Below are 20,808 nucleotides of genomic sequence, written 5' to 3' on the forward strand. Positions count from 1 at the left end.
GCACGACTGGAATTCAAGGGCACCCCCGAGGCTAATAACCCTCCCCCTCGTCCCCGAGGAGGTACAGAGGGGGCAGCTCAGAGACTCAGCACCCAGGGCAATACTTTTGACAATAGCCGCTGCCCGTGTTTCTAAGAGGCGAGCCTGCCTTCGTCACACCCCTGTCAAGGCCTCGGGGAACAGAAAAGTGGGTGCCTCCTGGGGAATTTGCATGCAGGGTCCTTCAGCAACTGGGGCCATTTGGCGGGGGGGGGACGTCCTGTGCATCTGCTCCTGTTTTCTGCCTCCGGCCCCCCAAGAAACTGGGCTGCACACATCAGCGTTCCCACCCCTTGCTAGAGAGGGCTGGCACCATGACAGCAAGGCTGCCTCCTCCTTATAAAAAAAGGTCAGGTTTGGTTCGGTGCTTTAGGTCACTTGCTGGCAGCTTATAAAAAGGGCTTCCGGGCGACAGTAACAAAAATATCTCTCTCTGAACTGCTAGGGAGATTATAAAAAAGGCATTTATTTTATGGCTGTGTGTGTGTTTTAAAGCCCTGTTCTGAAAGGGAAAAAAGCGAAGACAACCGACAGGAAAGGGGGTGGGGGGTGTTGACTGTCCTCCCCCCTCCCCGGGAACTGTCCCCCACAAAAGGACTTTTGTCCAGAGTTTCTTTGGAGGGAGGGGTGTGGCTTCCTTCTCTCCGCTCTACCCTTTCCCAGGCAGGTTTTAATCCTGTTGATTTTCCTATTTTAAGAAAGTAAGCGAAAGGGAGACCTGAAGGGTTACGAGGTGCTGACCGTCTCCACCGCGACGTCGGTCGGGAGTTCCAGGTCCACTGTGGAGCTGACGGCTTCCTCCTCCGACACGCCGGCAGAGCTGACCGCCTGGCCTTCGCCGTCGTCCTCCGCAACCTCTTCCGTCCCGTTGGCCTGCTGCCTGTCCATGGCTTCCAGCTTCTGCCGGTACCCCTCGGCCTCCAGCTCCTTCTTCATCAGCCGGCTGCGGTACTCCTGAGCACGCCGGTTGGCCTCCTGCAGCTGCTGCTGCAACATCTCCCTCTCGCGGCTGTCCTACAGTGGGGAAGCAGACCCATGGGTTTGTCAGGAGGGGTGGGTGAGGGCAGCTGGAGAGAGGGGGGTGGATGGTGGAGCAGGGCCGGGCTAAAAATCCCAGTTTACTGCTGGGGGGAAATCAAGGTTCTAGACCTCATGAGCTGCGGAGGAAAAAAGCACAGAGGCCCCGTCCACCTTCCCTCTGCGAAGGGATGGAATATTCCACACGAGTAAAATCTTTCTGGCAAAAAGGGAGAACTACTTTTGCTTAAGTGGTTCTCCCAAACTTGAGCTGGGATGGCACATCTGGGTGCTGGGGAGCTATTTTTCATTGAGTCGGACACCAGTTGCCAAAAGAGTTTAGTTTCATTATTTAATGAAGCATTCAGTAGCAGGGACCAGGAATTTTGGTTTGTACTCCCTTTCTTTTTTTTTTTTTGAGGCCAAAAGGGCTTTATACTCTTTTTTCATTTTAAAATAGGATGGAGGTATGTAATTTAATCCGGCATTTCTATAGGCCAAGTAGGCCTTCCTTAAAGCTTCCTTCTTTGTACGACACTCTTGATCAAACCCACAACGCCCTTTAGCAATGCAAGGCTTGCTTGCTGGGTTTATGCTAACGGAGACCACATCCTGGAGGGACTCAATAAGATTTTCGTAAGCCGTCAGGGAGGATTCTGCAGATGAATTGTTGATAATAATTGATCTTAACTTAATTACAGTTTGTAGATTCAATCTATTCTCAGCTGCAATCGCTATCTCAGGTGTCCATCTTTTCCTGCTCCGTACTGGGATATTGCACACGGTGAACTGCAGTGTCGCTCACACACAGTCTGTAGTCCGCTGGCAGTGGGAATGCGGTATGGGCATGCCTTTAGGATGACAGCTTATATTAAAAATCTGACAGTCCCTAATTACCGAAGGCTATTTACAAAAGCACTCAATATGCACTCAATATGCCAGCAAGTTTGGAAAACTCAGCAGTGGCCAGAGGATTGGAGAAGATCCGTCTACATCCCAATCCCAAAGAAGGGCAGTGCCAAAGAATGCTCCAACTACCGCACAATTGCACTCATTTCACACGCTAGCAAGGTTATGCTTAAAATTCTACAAGGCAGGCTTAAGCAGTATGTGGACCGAGAACTCCCAGAAGTGCAAGCTGGATTTCGAAGGGGCAGAGGAACCAGAGACCAAATTGCAAACATGCGCTGGATTATGGAGAAAGCCAGAGAGTTCCAGAAAAACATCTACTTCTGCTTCATTGATTATGCAAAAGCATTTGACTGTGTCGACCACAGCAAACTATGGCAAGTTCTTAAAGAAATGGGAGTGCCGGATCACCTCATTTGCCTCCTGAGAAATCTCTATGTGGGACAAGAAGCTACAGTTAGAACTGGATATGGAACAACTGATTGGTTCAAAATTGGGAAAGGAGTACGACAAGGCTGTATATTGTCTCCCTGCTTATTTAACTTATATGCAGAATACATCATGCGAAAGGCTGGACTGGATGAATCCCCAACCGGAATTAAGATTGCCGGAAAAAATATCAACAACCTCAGATATGCTGATGATACTACCTTGATGGCAGAAAGTGAGGAAGAATTGAAGAACCTTTTAATGAGGGTGAAAGAAGAGAGCGCAAAATATGGTCTGAAGCTCAACATCAAAAAAACTAAGATCATGGCCACTGGTCCCATCACCTCCTGGCAAATAGAAGGGGAAGAAATGGAGGCAGTGAGAGATTTCACTTTCTTGGGTTCCATGATCACTGCAGATGGTGACAGCAGTCACGAAATCAGAAGACGCCTGCTTCTTGGGAGAAAAGCAATGACAAACCTAGACAGCATCTTAAAAAGCAAAGACATTACCTTGCCGACAAAAGTCCGTATAGTTAAAGCTATGGTTTTCCCAGTAGTAATGTACGGAAGTGAGAGCTGGACCATAAAGAAGGCTGATCGCCGTAGAATTGATGCTTTTGAATTATGGTGCTGGAGGAGACTCTTGAGAGTCCCGTGGACTGCAAGAAGATCAAACCTATCCATTCTCAAAGAAATCAGCCCTGAGTACTCACTAGAAGGACAGATCCTGAAGTTGAGGCTCCAGTACTTTGGCCACCTCATGAGAAGAGAAGAATCCCTAGAAAAGACCCTGATGTTGGGAAAGATGGAGGGCACAAGGAGAAGGGGACGACAGAGGATGAGATGGTTGGACAGTGTTCTTGAAGCTACTAACATGAGTTTGGCCAAACTGCGAGAGGCAGTGAAGGATAGGCGTGCCTGACGTGCTCTGGTCCATGGGGTCACGAAGAGTCGGACACGACTGAACGACTGAACAACAACAACAAATTTACAAAAGCCAGACTTAACGTCTTCCCTTCTGCAGTGTTGGATGGCAGATCGAGAGGAGTTCCTTATCAGGACAGACTGTGCTCGTGTGCCCAAGACATTGACTCTGTAAAGCATATTTTGCTGCACTGTGTGAAATTCGAGCAAGCCAGGGCTGAACTGATATTACCCCTGTTAAGACTTTTCCCGGGAAAATCAGAGGCTTACTATGTCAGGTTCCTACTGGAAGACCGGATAAATGATAGAACATTAACAGTGGCGAAGTTTCTATCGGTGGTGGCAAGAACCAATGATCTCTATTCCTAAGTCTGTACATAATGCTTATATAACCTGAAGACGGGCTGTCGAAACTGTGTACTGCTTTATAATGAATTGTTGGGTCTCTGGACCGTAATAAAGATTTTATTTATTTATTTTGCTTAAGAGTGTCGGACTAGGACCTGGGAAAGACCAGGGTTCAAATCCCACCACTCGCCCATGAAGCTCCTTGGGCCAGTCGCGGCCTCTCAGCCTAACCTACCTCACAGCGTTACTGTGGGAATTACAGGTGTGCCACATTTAGTTTCTTGGGAGGAAAAAGGATGGGATGTGATTGCAACAAAATAAATACAGTCGTACCTCGGAAGTTGAACGGAATCCATTCTGGAAGTCCAGTCGACTTCCAAAACGTTCGGAAACCAAATCGCAGCTTCTGACTGGCTGCAGGAAGCTCCTGCAGCCAATCGGAAGCCGCAGAAGCCCCGTCGGACATTCGGCTCCCAAAAGAACATTCGCAAACCAGAACAATCACTTCCGGGTTTCATTTGTTCGGGAGCCAAAACGTCCGAGTTCCAGGGCGTTCGGGATCCAAGGTACGACTTTTAAAAGTAAGTAAAATCTCTCGCCATTCTAGGACATGGGCGCCCAAAAGGCATTGGGTCCCCCCCCCCCCGCCTTTACCTTGCTTTCTTCCAGGTCATCTGCAACTTTCTCCACCTTGATTTTCTTGGCAGGGGGCTCTTCCTCCTCCTCCTCCTCTACTATGTGGTGATCGCTGTCACTTTGCTCCTCGATGATGGTTTCTTCTGCAACCTGACCAGCAGGCACTGTGAGGACTGCAAGAGGAGGCAGAGAGGGAAGGGAAGACACAGGGAATTCTGGTGAGGGGAGGAAAGCATGTGGTGCTGCTCAGGGGTTGGAAAGTTCCGTTTTTGAAAAGGGAGCCATTCCAGCCTCAATTAATTGCAGTTCACGTTCATCCCTTTACAAGAACAGAGCTTGGTCGGTTCATCTTCAGTTCATAGCTCAATTCAATTTCTTTAACGCTGTGTTTAAATTGCTGTAACTCCCCTTGGTACCTTAAGAGTGAAGTGTGGCATACTAATAAAGATAATAACAATTATTATATTATTGTTTCTATTGTTTTATACAGGGCTGCCATACGCCCGGATTTTGCAGGACGTTACTGGGATTTTAAAGGCAGATTTGACGTCTGGCTTTGTCCTGAATCTTAGACAACTCAATCGGGGGGGGGGGGGGATCTCAACAACTTTGGTGTTCGTCTTTAAAAAGCTCATCAACTTTGGGGTTTTCCAAACGGCAACCCTATTTCATACCCATGATCTTCAGCAAAGTTCCTTCAGATGGGTGGCCCCACGCAGTTGGGACTGTAGAAGGGGAAGGTGGGGGGGGGGAAGAGATGAGGTCTGGTTTGCCAGGCCAAAAAGATAAGATATATGATGGCCTTTGCCAACCTGGTGCCTTCCAGCCAGGGATGCCCTCCAAAGGTCAGGGGTGGTGATCAGTCCAAACCGCTGCAAGGCAGCAATCACAGCTAAGGAAGTCCTGACTGACGGCCACCCAACTTCTGCTTAAAAACCTCCAAGGAAGGAGAGTCCATCGCCTTCCGAGGCCGTCCATTCCACTGTCAAACAGCTCTTGCCATCAGAAAGTTCTTCCTAATGTTTGGTTGGCCAGTGTGGTGTAGTGGTTAAGAGTGGTAGTCTCGTAATCTGGGGAACCGGGTTCGATTCCCCGCTCCTCCACATGCAGCTGCTGGGTGACCTTGGGGCTAGTCACACTTCTCTGAAGTCTCTCAGCCCCACTCACCTCACAGAGTGTTTGTTGTGGGAGAGGAAGGGAAAGGAGAACGTTAGCCGCTTGGAGACTCCTTAAAAAAAGGTAAAGGGACCCCTGACCATAAGGTCCAGTCGTGTCCGACTCTGGGGTTGCGGCGCTCATTTCGCGTTACTGGCCGAGGGAGCCGGTGTACAGCTTCTGGGTCATGTGGCCAGCATGACTAAGCCGCTTCTGGCGAACCAGAGCAGTGCACGGAAACGCCGTTTACCGTCCCGCCGGAGCGGTACCTATTTATATACTTGCACTTTTGTGCTTTCGAACTGCTAGGTTGGCAGGAGCTGGGACCGAGCAACAGGAGCTCACTCTGTCGCGGGGATTCGAACCGCCGACCATCTGATCAGCAAACCCTAGGCTCTGTGGTTTAACCCACAGTGCCACCTTAGGGTAGTGATAAAGCAGGATATCAAATCCAAACTCCTCCTCCTCCACTTCTTCTTCTTCTTCTTCTGCTCCTCCTCCTCCTCCACCTCCTCCTCCTCCTTTCTTGTCATTTGAAACTGCTGCTTGGGATCCCCTCCCTCCAGAGCAGCAAAAGAACAAGCTTGCTTTTCTCCTCCAGTTATTTGAAGGTGGCTCTTGTATCACCTCCCAGATGTAGTCAGTGTCCAGCCACACTGGAAGGGCCAGAGGTGTCCCCCCACACACACACACACTCCCTGCTCTTCTGTTTGATGCTGGCTGAGCCCAAACAGGAGGGAGCAGCTTGTACCTCTCCCCTGGAGTCGTCATAGTCCCCCCTTTACCTTGCTGCCCATTCTGCATTGTCACGATGAAGGGCTGGCCGAGGGCCCCACTGGGAAGGGCCGCCTGGAGGTTGCCCAGATGGACGCCGTCGGTCATGATCGTGATAATCCGCCGGCCCCCGCCACTGACCACGTGCTGGAGGGGGGAATTGGCAGAGCTGGAGTCCACTGTTTCCTCAGGCGCTGCAAAAAAGAGAAAGAAAGAAGTCAAATGCATGAGCTCAGCTGCTTCTGTTTCTTTTTTAAAAATTTAACCAGGGAGGAAAGAGCTTAAAAACACAGCTTTGGTGGCCACCTGGACAAACACAGCGCTTATGATCTGATGCCACAAAGAAAATGAACAAATGAGGTCTAGCAACCCACACGCAGCTGCGGTTTTCACGTTTGTTAGAATGGGCTCGAGAAACTCAATTTTCAAAACGAGGTTTCTAGACCTCATGGCAGCACAGAAAACAGAAGGGTTTTCTGCATCCTTATTTGTGTAGGGGCATGGCCGTTTTCTGAACACACAGACCTTGGCTGGCCTAACTCAGGACTGGCGGGACCTGAGACCTGCCGGATGCTCACCCCTATTTGTCCTGCTTGGGGGGGGGGGGCAGTTTGCCTCTCCCTGATTTAAAATGCACAATGGGGTGATTGGAGGGGAAGTAACTTTAGCAGAGTAACACTCCTAGCTCTTTGTGATTTCCACATCTTTTTTTAAAAAAAAAGGCTTGTGAGGATCTGAACAGGGATGGGGAGTTTGTTGCTATCCAGATGTTGCTGCGTCTACATCCTCCGGCCTTGCTGGCTGCTGGGGGTTGGATTCAGCATCTGAAGAGTCGCTGGTTCCTCATCCTACCCCTAAATATTTCAGAAGTGTGCCTTTAAAACAGGCCTCTCAGGGGTTAAGCAGTGGGTACCTGGCAGCCCTGCTGGCCTTGAGGCCTGCATTTTGTTAAATTGGAAATATTAATTCGTGTTGTAATTTTGTTCGTTTACCTTATGATGTAATTGTTTGTTTATTGGCCTTGTTTATAGGATCCTGTAACTTTTCTGTATTGTTCTTCTGTTTATTTTTATTACTAGCATTCATGGAAGAGCTCGCTACTATAACTAACTAACTATTTACAATGCCCACAAGGTTACTGGGGTAAGTCCAGCGAGCTAGGCATTAAGCCAATCCCATCCCTCTGCTTACGATCTGGACAGACAGGAAGGGCTGCTGGAGAGGGAGCAGAGATGGCGTCAAGGCAGCCTGCATAGGGAGACATTGCCCAAAGTCTATCCACCCATCCTTGGTTTTTTTTTTTTAATCTTTTTTTGTTTTTTTGATACAAGCATCAACCACAAAAAACACAAACAATAAAAACCATAACAATAATAACACAGTTTGACAATTCAAATTTAAATACACTATATACCTCTGACTACACCTTTTTTTTTTACAACACTATTTCCCCACCTCTCTCGCCTCCCTCTACCTCCCACCTCTGTCCGCCTTATCACTTAAATATTCATTCCAGATTTCTTCATATTTATCCATTCTTAATTTGCGACGACATGCAATTCGTTCATATGTAGCTAATCTGTCCATATTATCAATCCATGTGCTCAATTGAATCTTTTTACGGCTTTTCCAATTCATCAAAACAAGTTTTTTTGCTTCTAATATAGCACGGTATATCCATTTTTTTTTGACCCCCTGAAGTCTCCCACATTTCCGGAATATAATTTAGAATTAAATTTAGTTCCCCTAAATGACAATTCCTTTTTATTACTCTTGCTATAAATATCCTCACCTCACACCAAAATGATCTTATCATCGGGCAATTAATCAACATATGTACTAAGTTCGCCATTTTACTCCCACACCTCCAGCAATTGTCTGCACTTGTTATTTTCTTCTGGTATAGTTTTGCTGGGGTCCAATGGACTCTAAATATTATTTTCTGTTGAATAAGTCTTAGTCTTAAATCCATAGAGGCTATTTCTATTGAGTTTATACTTGAATCCCATACATCATTAGTTATCTGTACCCCTAACTCTTCACTCCATTTTTGTCTATCATATTCTAGATCATATTTCTTCCTGTCAAGTAGGGTTTTATATAGTGCAAGTGTAGAGTTTTTTGTTGCAGAGATTAAATCTTGTAGAAGCATAGGTGTTTCCCATCCTTGGCGACTAATTCCCAGATTCCTTTCGACCTACCGGGGGCTCTGTTTGAGTTGGAAAGCGGGCCGGAGGCTTCTGCAATGGCTGCCAGCGTGGCGAGGACTGAGGTTGTTGAGTTTGGAAACTGCACTGTGGAAATGTGGGAATCGCCTGCCCAGGAGGGTGGAAGAAAGAACAAAGGATGTTAACAGAGTGACAGACACGCGCAGAGGCGGTTCCACTATCCTGTGTTGACACAGCAAGAGGGGAGGAAGTGGCTGTGGCCGTTTCCAGAGTCCTACCTGAGGTTGTTTTGGTGCCTGCCGAGGAGACGATGCTGGCCAGACTCATCATGTCCCCTGAGGCCAAAATAAACGGCTGGCCCACGGTGACGGAGCCTGGGACCGGGTTCACTCTCTCGGGGTTGGTGTTGACCTGGTTTTGCATTGCCTCCTGTGGAAGAGAACGATGCCATGACTCTGGCGGATGTTCCTTCTTAAACGCTTGCCCCAAAACTGCCTTCCAGTTGCCATATCCAGCCCCCTCTTTGCAAGCCGATTGCTGGAGAATCCTTGGTCCAGAAAGTGCCATTCTTGCGGCACAACCCCTGACAGGAGCAAGACACTCCCAGCGTGTTACACTTCAGGCTCAGAGATCTGCACTGGGTGGCGATCTGGTACCCGGCCAAACTCAAGGGGGAATCACCTTGCTCCGTCTGTGCCCATTCAACCGCTTTCACAAGAGCCACATTACATCCGTTTCAAACATGCAAGCAATCCATCTTTCAGTGTGGCAGCACTTACACTTCGGAACTCCCTGCCCATTGATATTACCATACCCTTTACAACATCTGCTTAAAACGTTTTTCACACCCTCAGACATGCAATCTTATTACATCCGCCTGCTTTTAAAACTTCTGGTTTAATTTCTATTTCGATGAATTGGACACCCATTAGTTTTGAACCTTTGGTTCCATCAGTATTTTTAATGAATGTTTTATACCGTTTCATGCAAACTGCTAAAAAAAATTTGCCAAATACATCGATAAAACCACTGCCTTGGGTCAAAAGAAATTAAACTTTCAAGGCTTGTCGGCGTATTCTGCTTCAGCTGCAAGGTGGGAGAAAGACATCAGAAATCTAAAAGGGGCAGTGTCTTCTTTAGGTGACGGTCCTTTGGGTCTAAAAAAGATAAATGCTGGTATTGCTAGTCACAAGCATAGCATTATCCTAGATCCAGATAACAGTATTGGGCCAGGATCTCCTAAGGCAGGCATAGGCAAACTCAGCCCTCCAGATGTTTTGGGACTACAACTCCCATCATCCTTAGCTAGCAGGACCAGTGGTCAGGGATGATGGAAGTTGTAGTCCCGAAACATTTGGAGGGCTGAATTTGCCTATGCCTGCCCTAAGGCCTCTACCTGCTCCCCTATTCACCCCTTTCCCCCATTGTCTGATGTGCTCCTTTTGTGGGGAGGGTGCCTAGATTGGGGGACACCCTCCAAAAAGGAACTCAATTAGTGCCTTTGCCAATGGAGGTCCAGACAGCAAGTTAAAATTATTATTACTATTATTACTACTACTACTACTACTACTATTATTATTATTATTATTATTAGCACTGCTGTTTTGGAGGGCGTTTGGGATATTTAATTCCCTTTTAGGTCCTCATTAAGATACGATTTATCAGGGCTGGTGTTTCGTTGGGAACAAAAAGGTAGTGTTTCTCTCCCACCTGCAGTATCAACAAGGTCTCTGGGTTGTTCTTGTCCAGCGCGATGTCAAAGGCAGACTTGTCAAACTTGCTGAAGGCGTGCACGTTGGCCCCGTACTTGACGAGCAGCTCAATGACGTCGCGGTGGTTGTGCTCCGTCGCCCAGTGCAACGCAGTCATCTTCAGCATGTCCTTGGCATTCACGTCGGCACCATTCTGACGAGCAGAGGGAAGAGAAACAGCAGCTATGGGTCAAAGCAAATTTCAAGAGGAGCCTGGGGAACGCTGCAAAGAAATCAAGCAGCCCCTGCCATCAAGGATGCTCCAAGGAAGTGCTTTTCAGCTCTCTACACTAGTGCAAATGCTACTCTAGCCACAGCTTCTCTGTCAAGACAACAGGAATACAACTATGCTTGTCTGTCCCGATGTACCAACAAGACCAGGCATAGGCAACCTTCGGCCCTCCAGATGTTTTGGCCTACAACTCCCATGATCCCTAGCTAACAGGACCAATGGTCAGAGATGATGGGAATTGTAGTCCAAAACATCTGGAGGGCTGAGTTTGCCTATGCCTGAACAAGACACCATGACAAAAGCAAGATGTGGGTAAACGAATCAGTGAAGGTTCAGCAGATAAGTGGGAATGGAGGATAATTTCTTATTACTGCTTCTATGGGTGAAAGCAGATGGTGGACTTTAGGTTCTGCTGTTATTCCCAACCTGACGCCTGGTGGCTGCATTTGCAGAGTGACGGGAACCCTTAACCGTTGCTCAAGTCTCCAAGAGGGATGAGCACAGGCTCAGAAGGGAGTATATCCACTGAACTCCTTGTTGGGACTAAAATCTGAAGCCCTTCCCAGACCAAGCTGATTGAACCTTGGATCTTCTGCATGCAGAGCAGATGCTTCGCCACAGAGCCATGGCATTCAAGAGCCGGTATGGTAAAGAGGTCAGTGTCGGACCAGGACCTTGGGGACAGGGGTTCAAATCCCCACTCAGCCATGGCTCGCTGGGTGCGACCTTGGGCGAGTTGCTGCCTCTCAGTCTAGCCTGCCTCACAGGGTTGTTGTGGGGATGAAATGGGGAGAGAAAACCTTGAGCAACTGGGGATGCAAGTGCAACAAATAAATAAAGATAAACGTTTTGAAGATTTTTGCTCTAAAAATAAATAAATGACTGGCTGTCAACCCAACAAGGTCCACATTTGGTGAACGCCATCTCAAAACAAATGCAAGAAGAGCCTGGCTGCTGGATCTTGGGCCAAAGGGATCCCGTTTAGTCCAGCATCCTGTTCTCACAGGGACCAACCCCAATGGGAAGCCCGCAAGCAGGGCCTGAGCACAACAGCAACACTCCCCACTTGTGGTTCACTGCAGCTGGTATTCAGAGGCATGTTATTCTTTGAAGAACTACCTGAAAATGATTCACAGGTGGCATTTAACTCTTGAGTAGGCTTGCTAAGATGTATAAGACTGAATCAGATAAGTGCTGGAGATGCAAAGAGGTGGAGGGAGCGTTCTTTCTTATGTGGTGGACTTGTAAAAGGGTATTGGGAAATGACCCATAATGAATGGGGGGAAATGTTCAAAAGTACTTTCCCCAAAAAATCAGAGTTCTTTCTGTTGGGGATAATTCAGACTGAACTTCCCAGGTGTCAAAAAAGTTAATTGATGTACGCGACTACTGCGGCCCATGTTTCGCTAGCCCTGAAATGGAAATCGAGTGAGGTCCCAACCAAAGAAGAATGGCAACTTAAGTGGACAGAATATGCACAGCTTGCAGACTAAACACATAGAGTAAGAGAACAAGAAGAACATACATTTAAAGAAGATTGGAAAACATTTATTGAATATATGGGGGAGAACTGTGTACACTTGAAAACGTTGGCAGCATTAAGATAAATTCAACAGTGTAAGTGAGTTTTGATGGATGCAATAATGGAAAACTGAATGATATAGTTTTTGTAAAATATGCAGGGATTTATGATATGTAAAATGAACCATGGAAAGAGAAGCGGGAAGTAATTGATATCTTAAGGATGTAAAAATGAATATTTTAAATTGTAGAACAGAAAATATATTTTTAAAATTATATATATATATAAAGAGGCATTCTACCTCCTACAGGGGAGGCAGAACACAGCCATTATGACTAGAAGCTGTTTGTCCAACCCCCTTTTAAAAGCCACCCCCGTTACGCCTCGCTCACAGCAGAACCTCGCTTACCCTGATGAGGAGCTCCACGATGTGCGAGTGCCCATCAGCGGCCGCCATGTGCAGCGGCGTCCTGTCCACCTTGGTCCGTGCATCTCTGCTCACTCCCGCTCGGAGCAGGACTTCCGCCGTGGAATAGTGGCCATGCTGAGCTGCCAGGTGAAGAGGGGATGTTCCCAACTGCCGGACCAGTGAACAGGAAAACGTTACCACCTTCTTACCGCATAGTCCACCGTCCCTGACTACACTCCACGATAAACGGGCTTGTCTATGACTCTGCAGGCACTGCCCTTGTATTCAAGGCGGCTTGCAATCTCTGTGACTCAGGAGGTATGCTGGGACTTTGTGCCTTGTGGACAGGGGAGTGGGGGACAAATGGCTTCAGTTGACCATGCAGTCTTCTATAACAAGTGTGTAGATGTCAATGGCTTCCAGCTCCCACCATGCCACATTAGCACAGCCAATGGGCAGGTATGCTGATGGGAGTTGGGAGTCCAAAACCGTCTGAGAGGCTGCAAATGTGGGTTTCTCTGAAACTGGTGCAGACAGAGCTGCACAGAATAGTCATAATATACTGTTCACAAATCCACGATTATTTATTTCAGCAGATGCGTTAGTATGAGCATATAAAGCCTTAAATGGTTTGGGACCCAAGTACCTAAAACAGCGCCCTCCCCAGTACAAAATGCCCCAGACCCTGTTGATGCTGCCGCCACTGGCGGCTGCCTGGTTGGCACTGACCCATCACAGGGCATTTTCAGTAGTGGCTCCCCAGTTGTGGAATGCTCTCCCTAGCAAAGTGCACCTGTCACCATCATCATTAACTTCCAGGAGCAATCTGAAAACTTTTCTGTTTACCCAGGAATTTGGTGGCTGAAGGATACAGAGAGACCCTCAAGATCATTAGATGCACAAATGTTTTTCATTGTAATTGCCTTTAGAATGTTCCTAACTGTACCTGCTTTCAGATGCTTTTAATGGTAATTGTTTTTACAACTGTTTTAGAATGTTTTGCTTTGTTGTTAAATTGTATACAGTAGTACCTTGGTTCTCAAACGGCTTAGTTGATGAACAAATCACACCTCGGTTTCCGAATGGTTTTGGGAGTCGAACAGACTTCCAGAACAGATCAAGTTTGAGAACCAAGGTACCACTGTATCTGCTTGCTCCCAGGGCTCCTTCGGGACAAAGGGCAGGATATAAATTCAATACATTAAAAAATAGACCATAGCTCTACAGTACATAAGAAACAAGCAAGTCGGATTTCAGCAGGGCATCCCGCTCCTCTCCCATGGATTTCAGCAACATTGCTAACTCCAGCTGTGCCGGCAGGGCAGAGCCACCGTGACTAGTAGCCATGAATTTGTTGCTGTGGTCCCAGCAAAAGAACCCTCCTCCTTCCCCCAATTTTCCTCTCCTGTCCCCTGCAATATTGTTGCCCTCCATACACACCCAGTCCGTAGTGAAAGGCGCACCGTTTGCCATCAACGTCCTGACTTCGTCATCTTGGCCTTTGCGAGCCGCTTCCAGCAGCCTCTTCCCCAGGTCCACCAGGGACATCTTGATACATGGGAACAGGTGGTTTCAAAAATCTGGAGTTTGACATGGGGTGGAAGAGAGAGCAGAGGATACGGTACGATTCAATGAGAGGACATCAAAGTCCCTGAGGCTATAATTTAGCATTTTAAAAGGCATGGCAATTATTAAATGCTCAAGCCCCTCCTATAACCACTTTCCAGGAAGACAGTGCAACAGGTAAGACCTTAAGCGCTGGTTCACAATACAGCAAGGCCAATTCTTTACAGCAGGGAGTGAGAAGCCTTCCTGATGCCCTTGGACTCCACCTCCCATCATCCCTTGCCACTGGCCTAGCTGTCTGCCAGGAGGCGCTTCCTTGATCTTGCTGCAACAGGGCAAACCAACCCCCTAGAAACCTTTACACGAAAGATACACGTGATACCTCTGCAAACCGTTCAGAGGTTTCCTAGCCACCATCAAGCAGTATGGCAAGACTTGTCAAAGGGAACAGAATTACTGAATGTGAAAGTGTATACAGTGGTACCTCGCTAGACGAATGCCTCGCTAGACGAATGCCTCGCTAGATGAAAGGCATTCGTTAGCGAAAGGCTGACTCGCAAGATTAATTTTCCTATGGGCTTGCCTCGCAAGACGAAAAATTTTCACAATTTTTTTTTTCGTCAAACCGCTCTTCCCCCGTTGGTGCTTCGCAATATGAAATTTTCGCTATACGACAGCACTCGCAGAACGAATTAATTTCGTCTTGCGAGGCACCACTGTACACGTATTTAAAATAAACACATATAGGATGTTTTCCACTTGATATTTACATCGCACACATATGCAGGTGTATGTACAAATAATAAAACTGCGGGGGAAAGCGAACGCTAATATTTCATTGAAATGCACATGGCATCCACCCACAGAGGCAGGCATGTCTCCCCCCCCCAAAAAAAAAACAAGAGATAAGGCAAAAAGGGGGGGAGGCCTCCTCCTCCTCCTTCCTCTGTATCCCCACCAAAGGCAGGACCCAAAAGTGGGGTTACAGGAGAGGAGAGAAGTGTGCTTGTTTCTTGTATTTCCACTCAAGTGTATTTGCAAGAGCCCATGGCCCTCCTGTCCTTTTTCAACATCCTTTTTCTGTCCCCTCCCCATATATATATATGTGTGTGTATGTGTGTGCGTGCGTGTGTATTACATTTTAGATATTACATTATAAATGTGCACACGTCCGTCATTATACGGCAAAGGGCTTCGAGGTGTCTCGTGGGAATGAAGCCAAATTAAATCCATCATCCTCGATACCCATTTTAGGGGGGGGGAGAAAACCACTCCCATCGCTCCACTTACAGATCTTGCTGCCCCAAGGGAGTCTTCTGCAACCTTGAAAACTAGCAAACGCGTTAGGGGGGGGGGGGAAACTTCCCTTAGTTTGAAGCGTGTTTTTAATATATATATATATATATATATATATATATATATATACACACACATATATATATATATATACATACATACTTACATACACACACACACACAGTATATTTGTGTGGGGCAGGATCCGCTTTGCTTGGTGCGGCTGTTCCAAGTTTCTATTAATTTATTGTCATTGCTCCCAGTATTTATCTGTTTGTTTATATATACAGCTTCATTAAAAAGAAGAAGCAGAAGAAGCCTCAAAGCATTTGTGTGTTTGTTGATTCCTGCATTAAATCCAGCGTTATTTCTAAGGGCCGCCCTTTCCTCCGAGGAACTCGAGGCGGCGGACGTGGCGCTTTCCCCTCTTTCTTTCTTTCTTTCTTTCTCTCTCTCTCTTTTCCCCGCCATCTCGCCTCCACAACAGCCCTGCGAGGTCGTCTCTTTCTTTCTTTCTATCTATCTATCTTTCTTTCTTTCTTTCTTTCTTTCTCTCTCTCTCTCTTGGGTCTCCGCCGCCTCATCACCTCACGCCAACTGCCCCCTCCCCATAACACAAACCGGCTCCCACCCCCACCCCCGAACAACAACGACCCCCCTCCACCCTCTTTCCCCCTTGAACTCACCCCCCTCAGAGGCGCCTGGGGTTCGGTTCTTCTCCTCTCCTAACTTCCTACCGGCATATTTCCTTTTTTCAAAAAAAAAAAATTGCCTTAGGCTTTTAAAAAAATATAGGTTGTTATTATCATCATGAAATATATATATATATTTAAACTGGTTTTGCTTTTCAAGCCCCTCCCCTCTCCTCCCCTCCCCCCTCGGCGCCGAAAGGGAGGCAAAATGGCGGAACCGGAAATGCGCCTCGGTTGGGTTTAAAAACGAAGCCACCGAGGTGAGGGAGGAAGCCTTAGAGCGTCGCACAATCTATATATCCGGTACGTATAGGGAAAAGCCCTCCCCTTCCTCCGACATGCGTTCTCCTGCTCTCTCCTAGAAGAGGTTGCCGCTCTATCCGTCGCCATCTCCATGGTACAACGGTAAGCGGCCATGGTTGCCCCGATTACTTTCTCGGACGCTCTATCCCTCGCCACCTCTATAGGGAGCGGCCATGTTAGCCCCTCAGGGTTTCCCCCCCCTTCCTCTCTATCCCTCTCATTTCTATGGTAAGACTGAAGACCGCCCTGGAGGCTCAGAGTCTATGGGCGCTGAGCGATGGAGCCGCTCTAGCCATGGGCTTCTCTATGGCGATAAACTGCAAGCTGAATATTGGTGACTTTTCCAAAGCTAAAATCTGCCCAAAAACATCAACACAAACGTCTTCAGCTTATTTTTCTGCTTCAGAGAGGAGACGTTATTCGTGACTTACTGCTTCATTCTTTTGCACTGGTTTGCCTTAGTGTGAATCTAAATTTGTTGATATTTTTCAAAAAGTCATTTTAAAATTATTTTTATTCCTTTCTTCTGGGGTCCCAGACTGTGTTTCACGAACTCTACACAAGTGGCCCGAGGCGAGATGCCGCGTTAAATGTTTGCATTGGCTTCTAATTGTATTTTAACCACTCCCATTATTTCTTACATTGCATTCTTTTTATTAAAAATTTAAATCCTATGGAGTTTAGAGCCTTGACCGATTTTTAATTTTTTCCCCCTTTACGCTGCGTTCCTTGTGCACCAGTTGGAGACAAAAGCAATTAGCGGGAAATGTATTGTCTAAGTAAATTTGTCTAAATAGATATAGGAAATAAAATAAGAAATAAAAAAAATTAAAATCATCTAGCTCAGCACATTTACAATTGCTGCCACAGGCGTGAAGTTCATTCAACCTGCAATTGTTAAAGGTGCAGGGAACCGTAGCTCTGACAATGGTAAACTACAATTCCCATAATTCTTGAATAGGGAGGTGCTTGCAGCCTCATACCCAGCCAGACCATTGGTCCATCCAGCTCAGCACTGTCTACACTGACTGGCAGCAGCTCTCCAGGATTTCTAATGGGAGATTCCCCCCAGTCCTACCAGCAGATGTGACTGGGGACCGAACTTGGCACCTTCTGCACTCGAGGCAGCCAATCTGCACACTGACCTGTGATTCTCCCATTAGGATTAAACTTCACGAAATGTACTTAAACTATCCATGCAGCAGCACACTGTGAGATTTGGAAGGACTCCACTTATTCCACTTCTTGCCCATTTCAGGAAACTTTTCCCACCCGGTATACGGAGGCCGTGGCGATGCGCAGCATCAGGGGCGTCGTCCGATGAATCCCTCAAAGGCGTCCGAACTGTGTCGTCCCCCAAAAGAAAGGCTTCCCTTTCTAAGGAAACAGAGCCTCTCCTTGTCCGCTGCCTCCACACCCCGCAATTTATTACGCTTGAGGCCTTAGTTCATGTGTTTTCCTCGCCATCAGCCACCGCCATCGACGAGGCCTTCAGCCCGGCTTTGAGCAAAGCCTGCATGGTGCGAACAGGCATCTTGCGGCCTTTTGAAATGAGGCTTTTGTCCGGCGCTGGGAAGCCATGATGCATTGGGCCCCACTGCACTGTTCGGGTATTCAAAGTCCCATTCTTCTCTCGTAACTCCGTGAGACATACGGGCAGGCCGCCTTTTCGTTTGACTTGGCACAGGCTGGGTTAACAGAAGCTGTGGGGGGGGGGGTTAGTCTGGGTTGTGGTCAACTTAAGGATTTGTGTAGGCCAGGAGTCCCCTATGTCAAGGGCCACTCTCCCTTGGGGAGGAAAATCTGTGTGCGGCTGCATGTTGGCATCAGACAACAGAAGTGCCAAGAGCGAGCTTTTCTCTCTGTGCCACTCCCTTTCCCTTCTTTTTCTGTTTATCTTTTCTCTTTCCCTTTCTGCCACACTCTCCTTTCTCTTTTTACACACACACACACCCTTTCAATCATTTTCTAACACCCCCTTTTCTCCGACTCCCTCCTTTATTTGTGCCTGTGAAAATAAATCAACTGAATCTCTACAGCATGTAATGTTCAATTGCCCTATGTACAGATCGATATGTGCCAGTATATTAAATCCGATAATTCAGTCCATTGCTGATAAGCCAGCTGTCCTACGTCTTGCTTGGGTTCTCCAAGATGTGGACCCTTATATAACTCTACAGGTTGCTAGATTCCTAACAGCCGTCATCTCGCACAAGAGACAAAATGGGATGTCTGCCGATTACTGATTATTAGATATGTTTTTCAAAAATAGAATTAGACATTGGTTTTAGTTTTGGGTGCCTAAATTTTAACCTTAATTCTTTTTAGATATATTTTATCAAAGTAATAATATTGCTCCCTGTGAGTTTTGTTATTATACCTCTCATGGACTGTAAATATTAATATGGCTGTGAGGAAGGTGCAGGGGAGGTTGTATTTCCTGAGAATGCTCAGGGGATTGAATCTATCTCAGCACCTACTCCTGTCCTATTATCACAGTACCATTGAGAGTGTCTTAACCTATAGTATACTATCGTGGTATGGGAGCAGCTCTGTAACGGATAAAAAGGCTTTACAGAGAATAATTAAAATTGCCCAGAATGTTATTGGGCTCCAACTACCAACCCTGGACGAGATCTTCACGTCTCGCTGTTTGAAGAAGTCACACAACATCCTGAGAGATCCCACCCATCCTGCTCACAACCTTTTTGAACTGTTGCCTTCGGGCAGAAGATACAGGATAATGAAAACTCGAACCACACGCCTTCTGAATAGTTTCTATCCAAGAGCTTTGATTGCACTTAATAATGATCTCAGGGTCAGTAGTAAGTAATAGTAAGCAGTGAGTAGTAGGGAATGAGACAGGATCTTAGGTTATGCTATGCTTTTAATAGGTTATGTTATACTCTGGATTATGTTATGTTTTAATAGATTATTTTTAATAAGGATGAGAGTGTTGGAGATATGTGCAAATGTGTATGGTAAATCCGGTCTTTGGGTGTTTGATTTTCGTTGTTGTGTATACTGTGTATATACGGACAATGACAATAAATAAATCTTATCTTATCTTATCTTATATCCGCGGCCTGTATTGGGTCGTCGTTTTATTTGATTTTATCTGATTTTTGATTGACTGCTTGTTTTGTATTGTATGATTGTATTGTATGATGGGCGCAAATGCCATATAAACATCTATCTATCTATCTTTAAAAAATCCTTCCTTTTTTTCGCACACTCTATAGAGTCGGACTTCCCAAACCTGGTGCCTTCGGGTGAGATCTCCTCCTATCGCATCCCTTGCTGTCTGGTCCTCTGATTGTCACGACAAGGCTGGCCCAAGTCATTCTGCAGAAACCGACCAGACTGGCAGTGAAAATGGGCACCAACTCTGCCCATGGGATAATATCCTTCACCGTTGTAATGGAGGCTGGTTCGATAGGGCAAATGGGAGGTGGCCGGCTGCCCTGCCCCAAAAGGTATTTACACAGAGGCTGGACGGACGTTGATCAGGAACGTGGACATGCAAGGTTTTGCATTGTGCTTCATCGGTGCGTTTGGGCGAAGGGGACACTGACCAACAGTGGCAGAACTTGGGCTCTCGCATTTCAGCAGCAGCCCGTGAAATGCTAAAATTCAGCACCCACCACCGTTCTACAGCATTTTTGTGGCGCCTCACCCCCCTGCAGCACGGCATCCAGTGCAGCCACATCAGTCATGCTGCCTTAAAACTGCCTCTGGCACCCAACTCGGCTACATTAGTATAAAGAAAAAGTGTTTTATATGTGTTATAACACTGTGACACCAGATGGCGCTGTAGAGCAGAAAAACTTTCTACGCGATTTTACATAGAGTTCCCCCCCCCCACCCTTTCGTTATAATTTTTGACGTATCTACAGTGCTTTAAAAAAAATGTTTAGGGGTACTCTCATTTTGACTCAAGAAAACCACCATTTTATAGTTCGAATCGGGGGAAATAAATACAGTAAATGGACAAAAGTACAAAGATTCACAAAATGTTTAGAGGTATGCATACCCCTGCATCCCTCCAGAAAATAAGCATTTTCTCCCTGTGTGTAGATCCACCCTCAGTCTTTAACTTCAGCCAATTCAGGGGGTCGCCCTGCTCCGTGACTCTCCTCCATAGTCTCAGCGTTGCTCCTTGGAGAACTCAACAGGGCAGAGGAGCAGGATGGGAACAAAACTGGAATAAGTTGGCTGTTCCTGCCATTAGCTCTGGCGCCCCCTACTGCCGGCCTCCCACCCCACCACACCCAACGGGCACCTGATGCCACTGTTTCTGCTGTGCCAGAACAAGCAAAGTAACTTTACAAGTTTGCCGCTGGCTCTCTTAAGGTTTCCGGCTCGGGGAAAAGTGAGCAGCAATTGGCCACTGCAGGTCACATGACAAGGCCTGGTCCTCCACACATGATGTTATTGAAAAACCTCCTGGATCTTTGTTCTGGTCTCTGGATAAGTGGAGAGGTGGTTGGTGCGACAGTGTTTATAATATTGGCTGCTGCCTGTTTCCTTTCAGGCCGTGCCAGCCTTTACCCAATTCACTCCCTCTTGCCCTGGCACCACATTGCCCCCCTGGGCCGGATTTTGCTTGCAGGCCGCTAGTTGCTAACTCCTGCTG

At 46.9% G+C, this 20,808-nt stretch overlaps 1 protein-coding gene across 1 annotated transcript; it reads right to left on the reverse strand.

The window, feature by feature from the left end:
- Positions 1 to 718: 718 nt before the first annotated feature.
- Positions 719 to 15,945, reverse strand: GABPB2 (GA binding protein transcription factor subunit beta 2). The gene is made up of 9 exons (XM_033174643.1): positions 15,865 to 15,945; positions 13,756 to 13,895; positions 12,316 to 12,483; positions 10,112 to 10,306; positions 8,680 to 8,830; positions 8,435 to 8,548; positions 6,245 to 6,427; positions 4,323 to 4,477; positions 719 to 1,053 (listed from the first exon to the last, which is right to left on the reverse strand). The coding sequence occupies exons 2-9, from the start codon at positions 13,861 to 13,863 to the stop codon at positions 766 to 768; spliced, it is 1,362 nt and encodes a 453-aa protein (XP_033030534.1). The 5' UTR covers positions 13,864 to 13,895; positions 15,865 to 15,945; the 3' UTR covers positions 719 to 765.
- Positions 15,946 to 20,808: the final 4,863 nt, after the last annotated feature.

Source organism: Lacerta agilis, chromosome 17 (genome assembly GCF_009819535.1).
Source record: "Lacerta agilis isolate rLacAgi1 chromosome 17, rLacAgi1.pri, whole genome shotgun sequence".
Taxonomy (NCBI): domain Eukaryota; kingdom Metazoa; phylum Chordata; class Lepidosauria; order Squamata; family Lacertidae; genus Lacerta; species Lacerta agilis.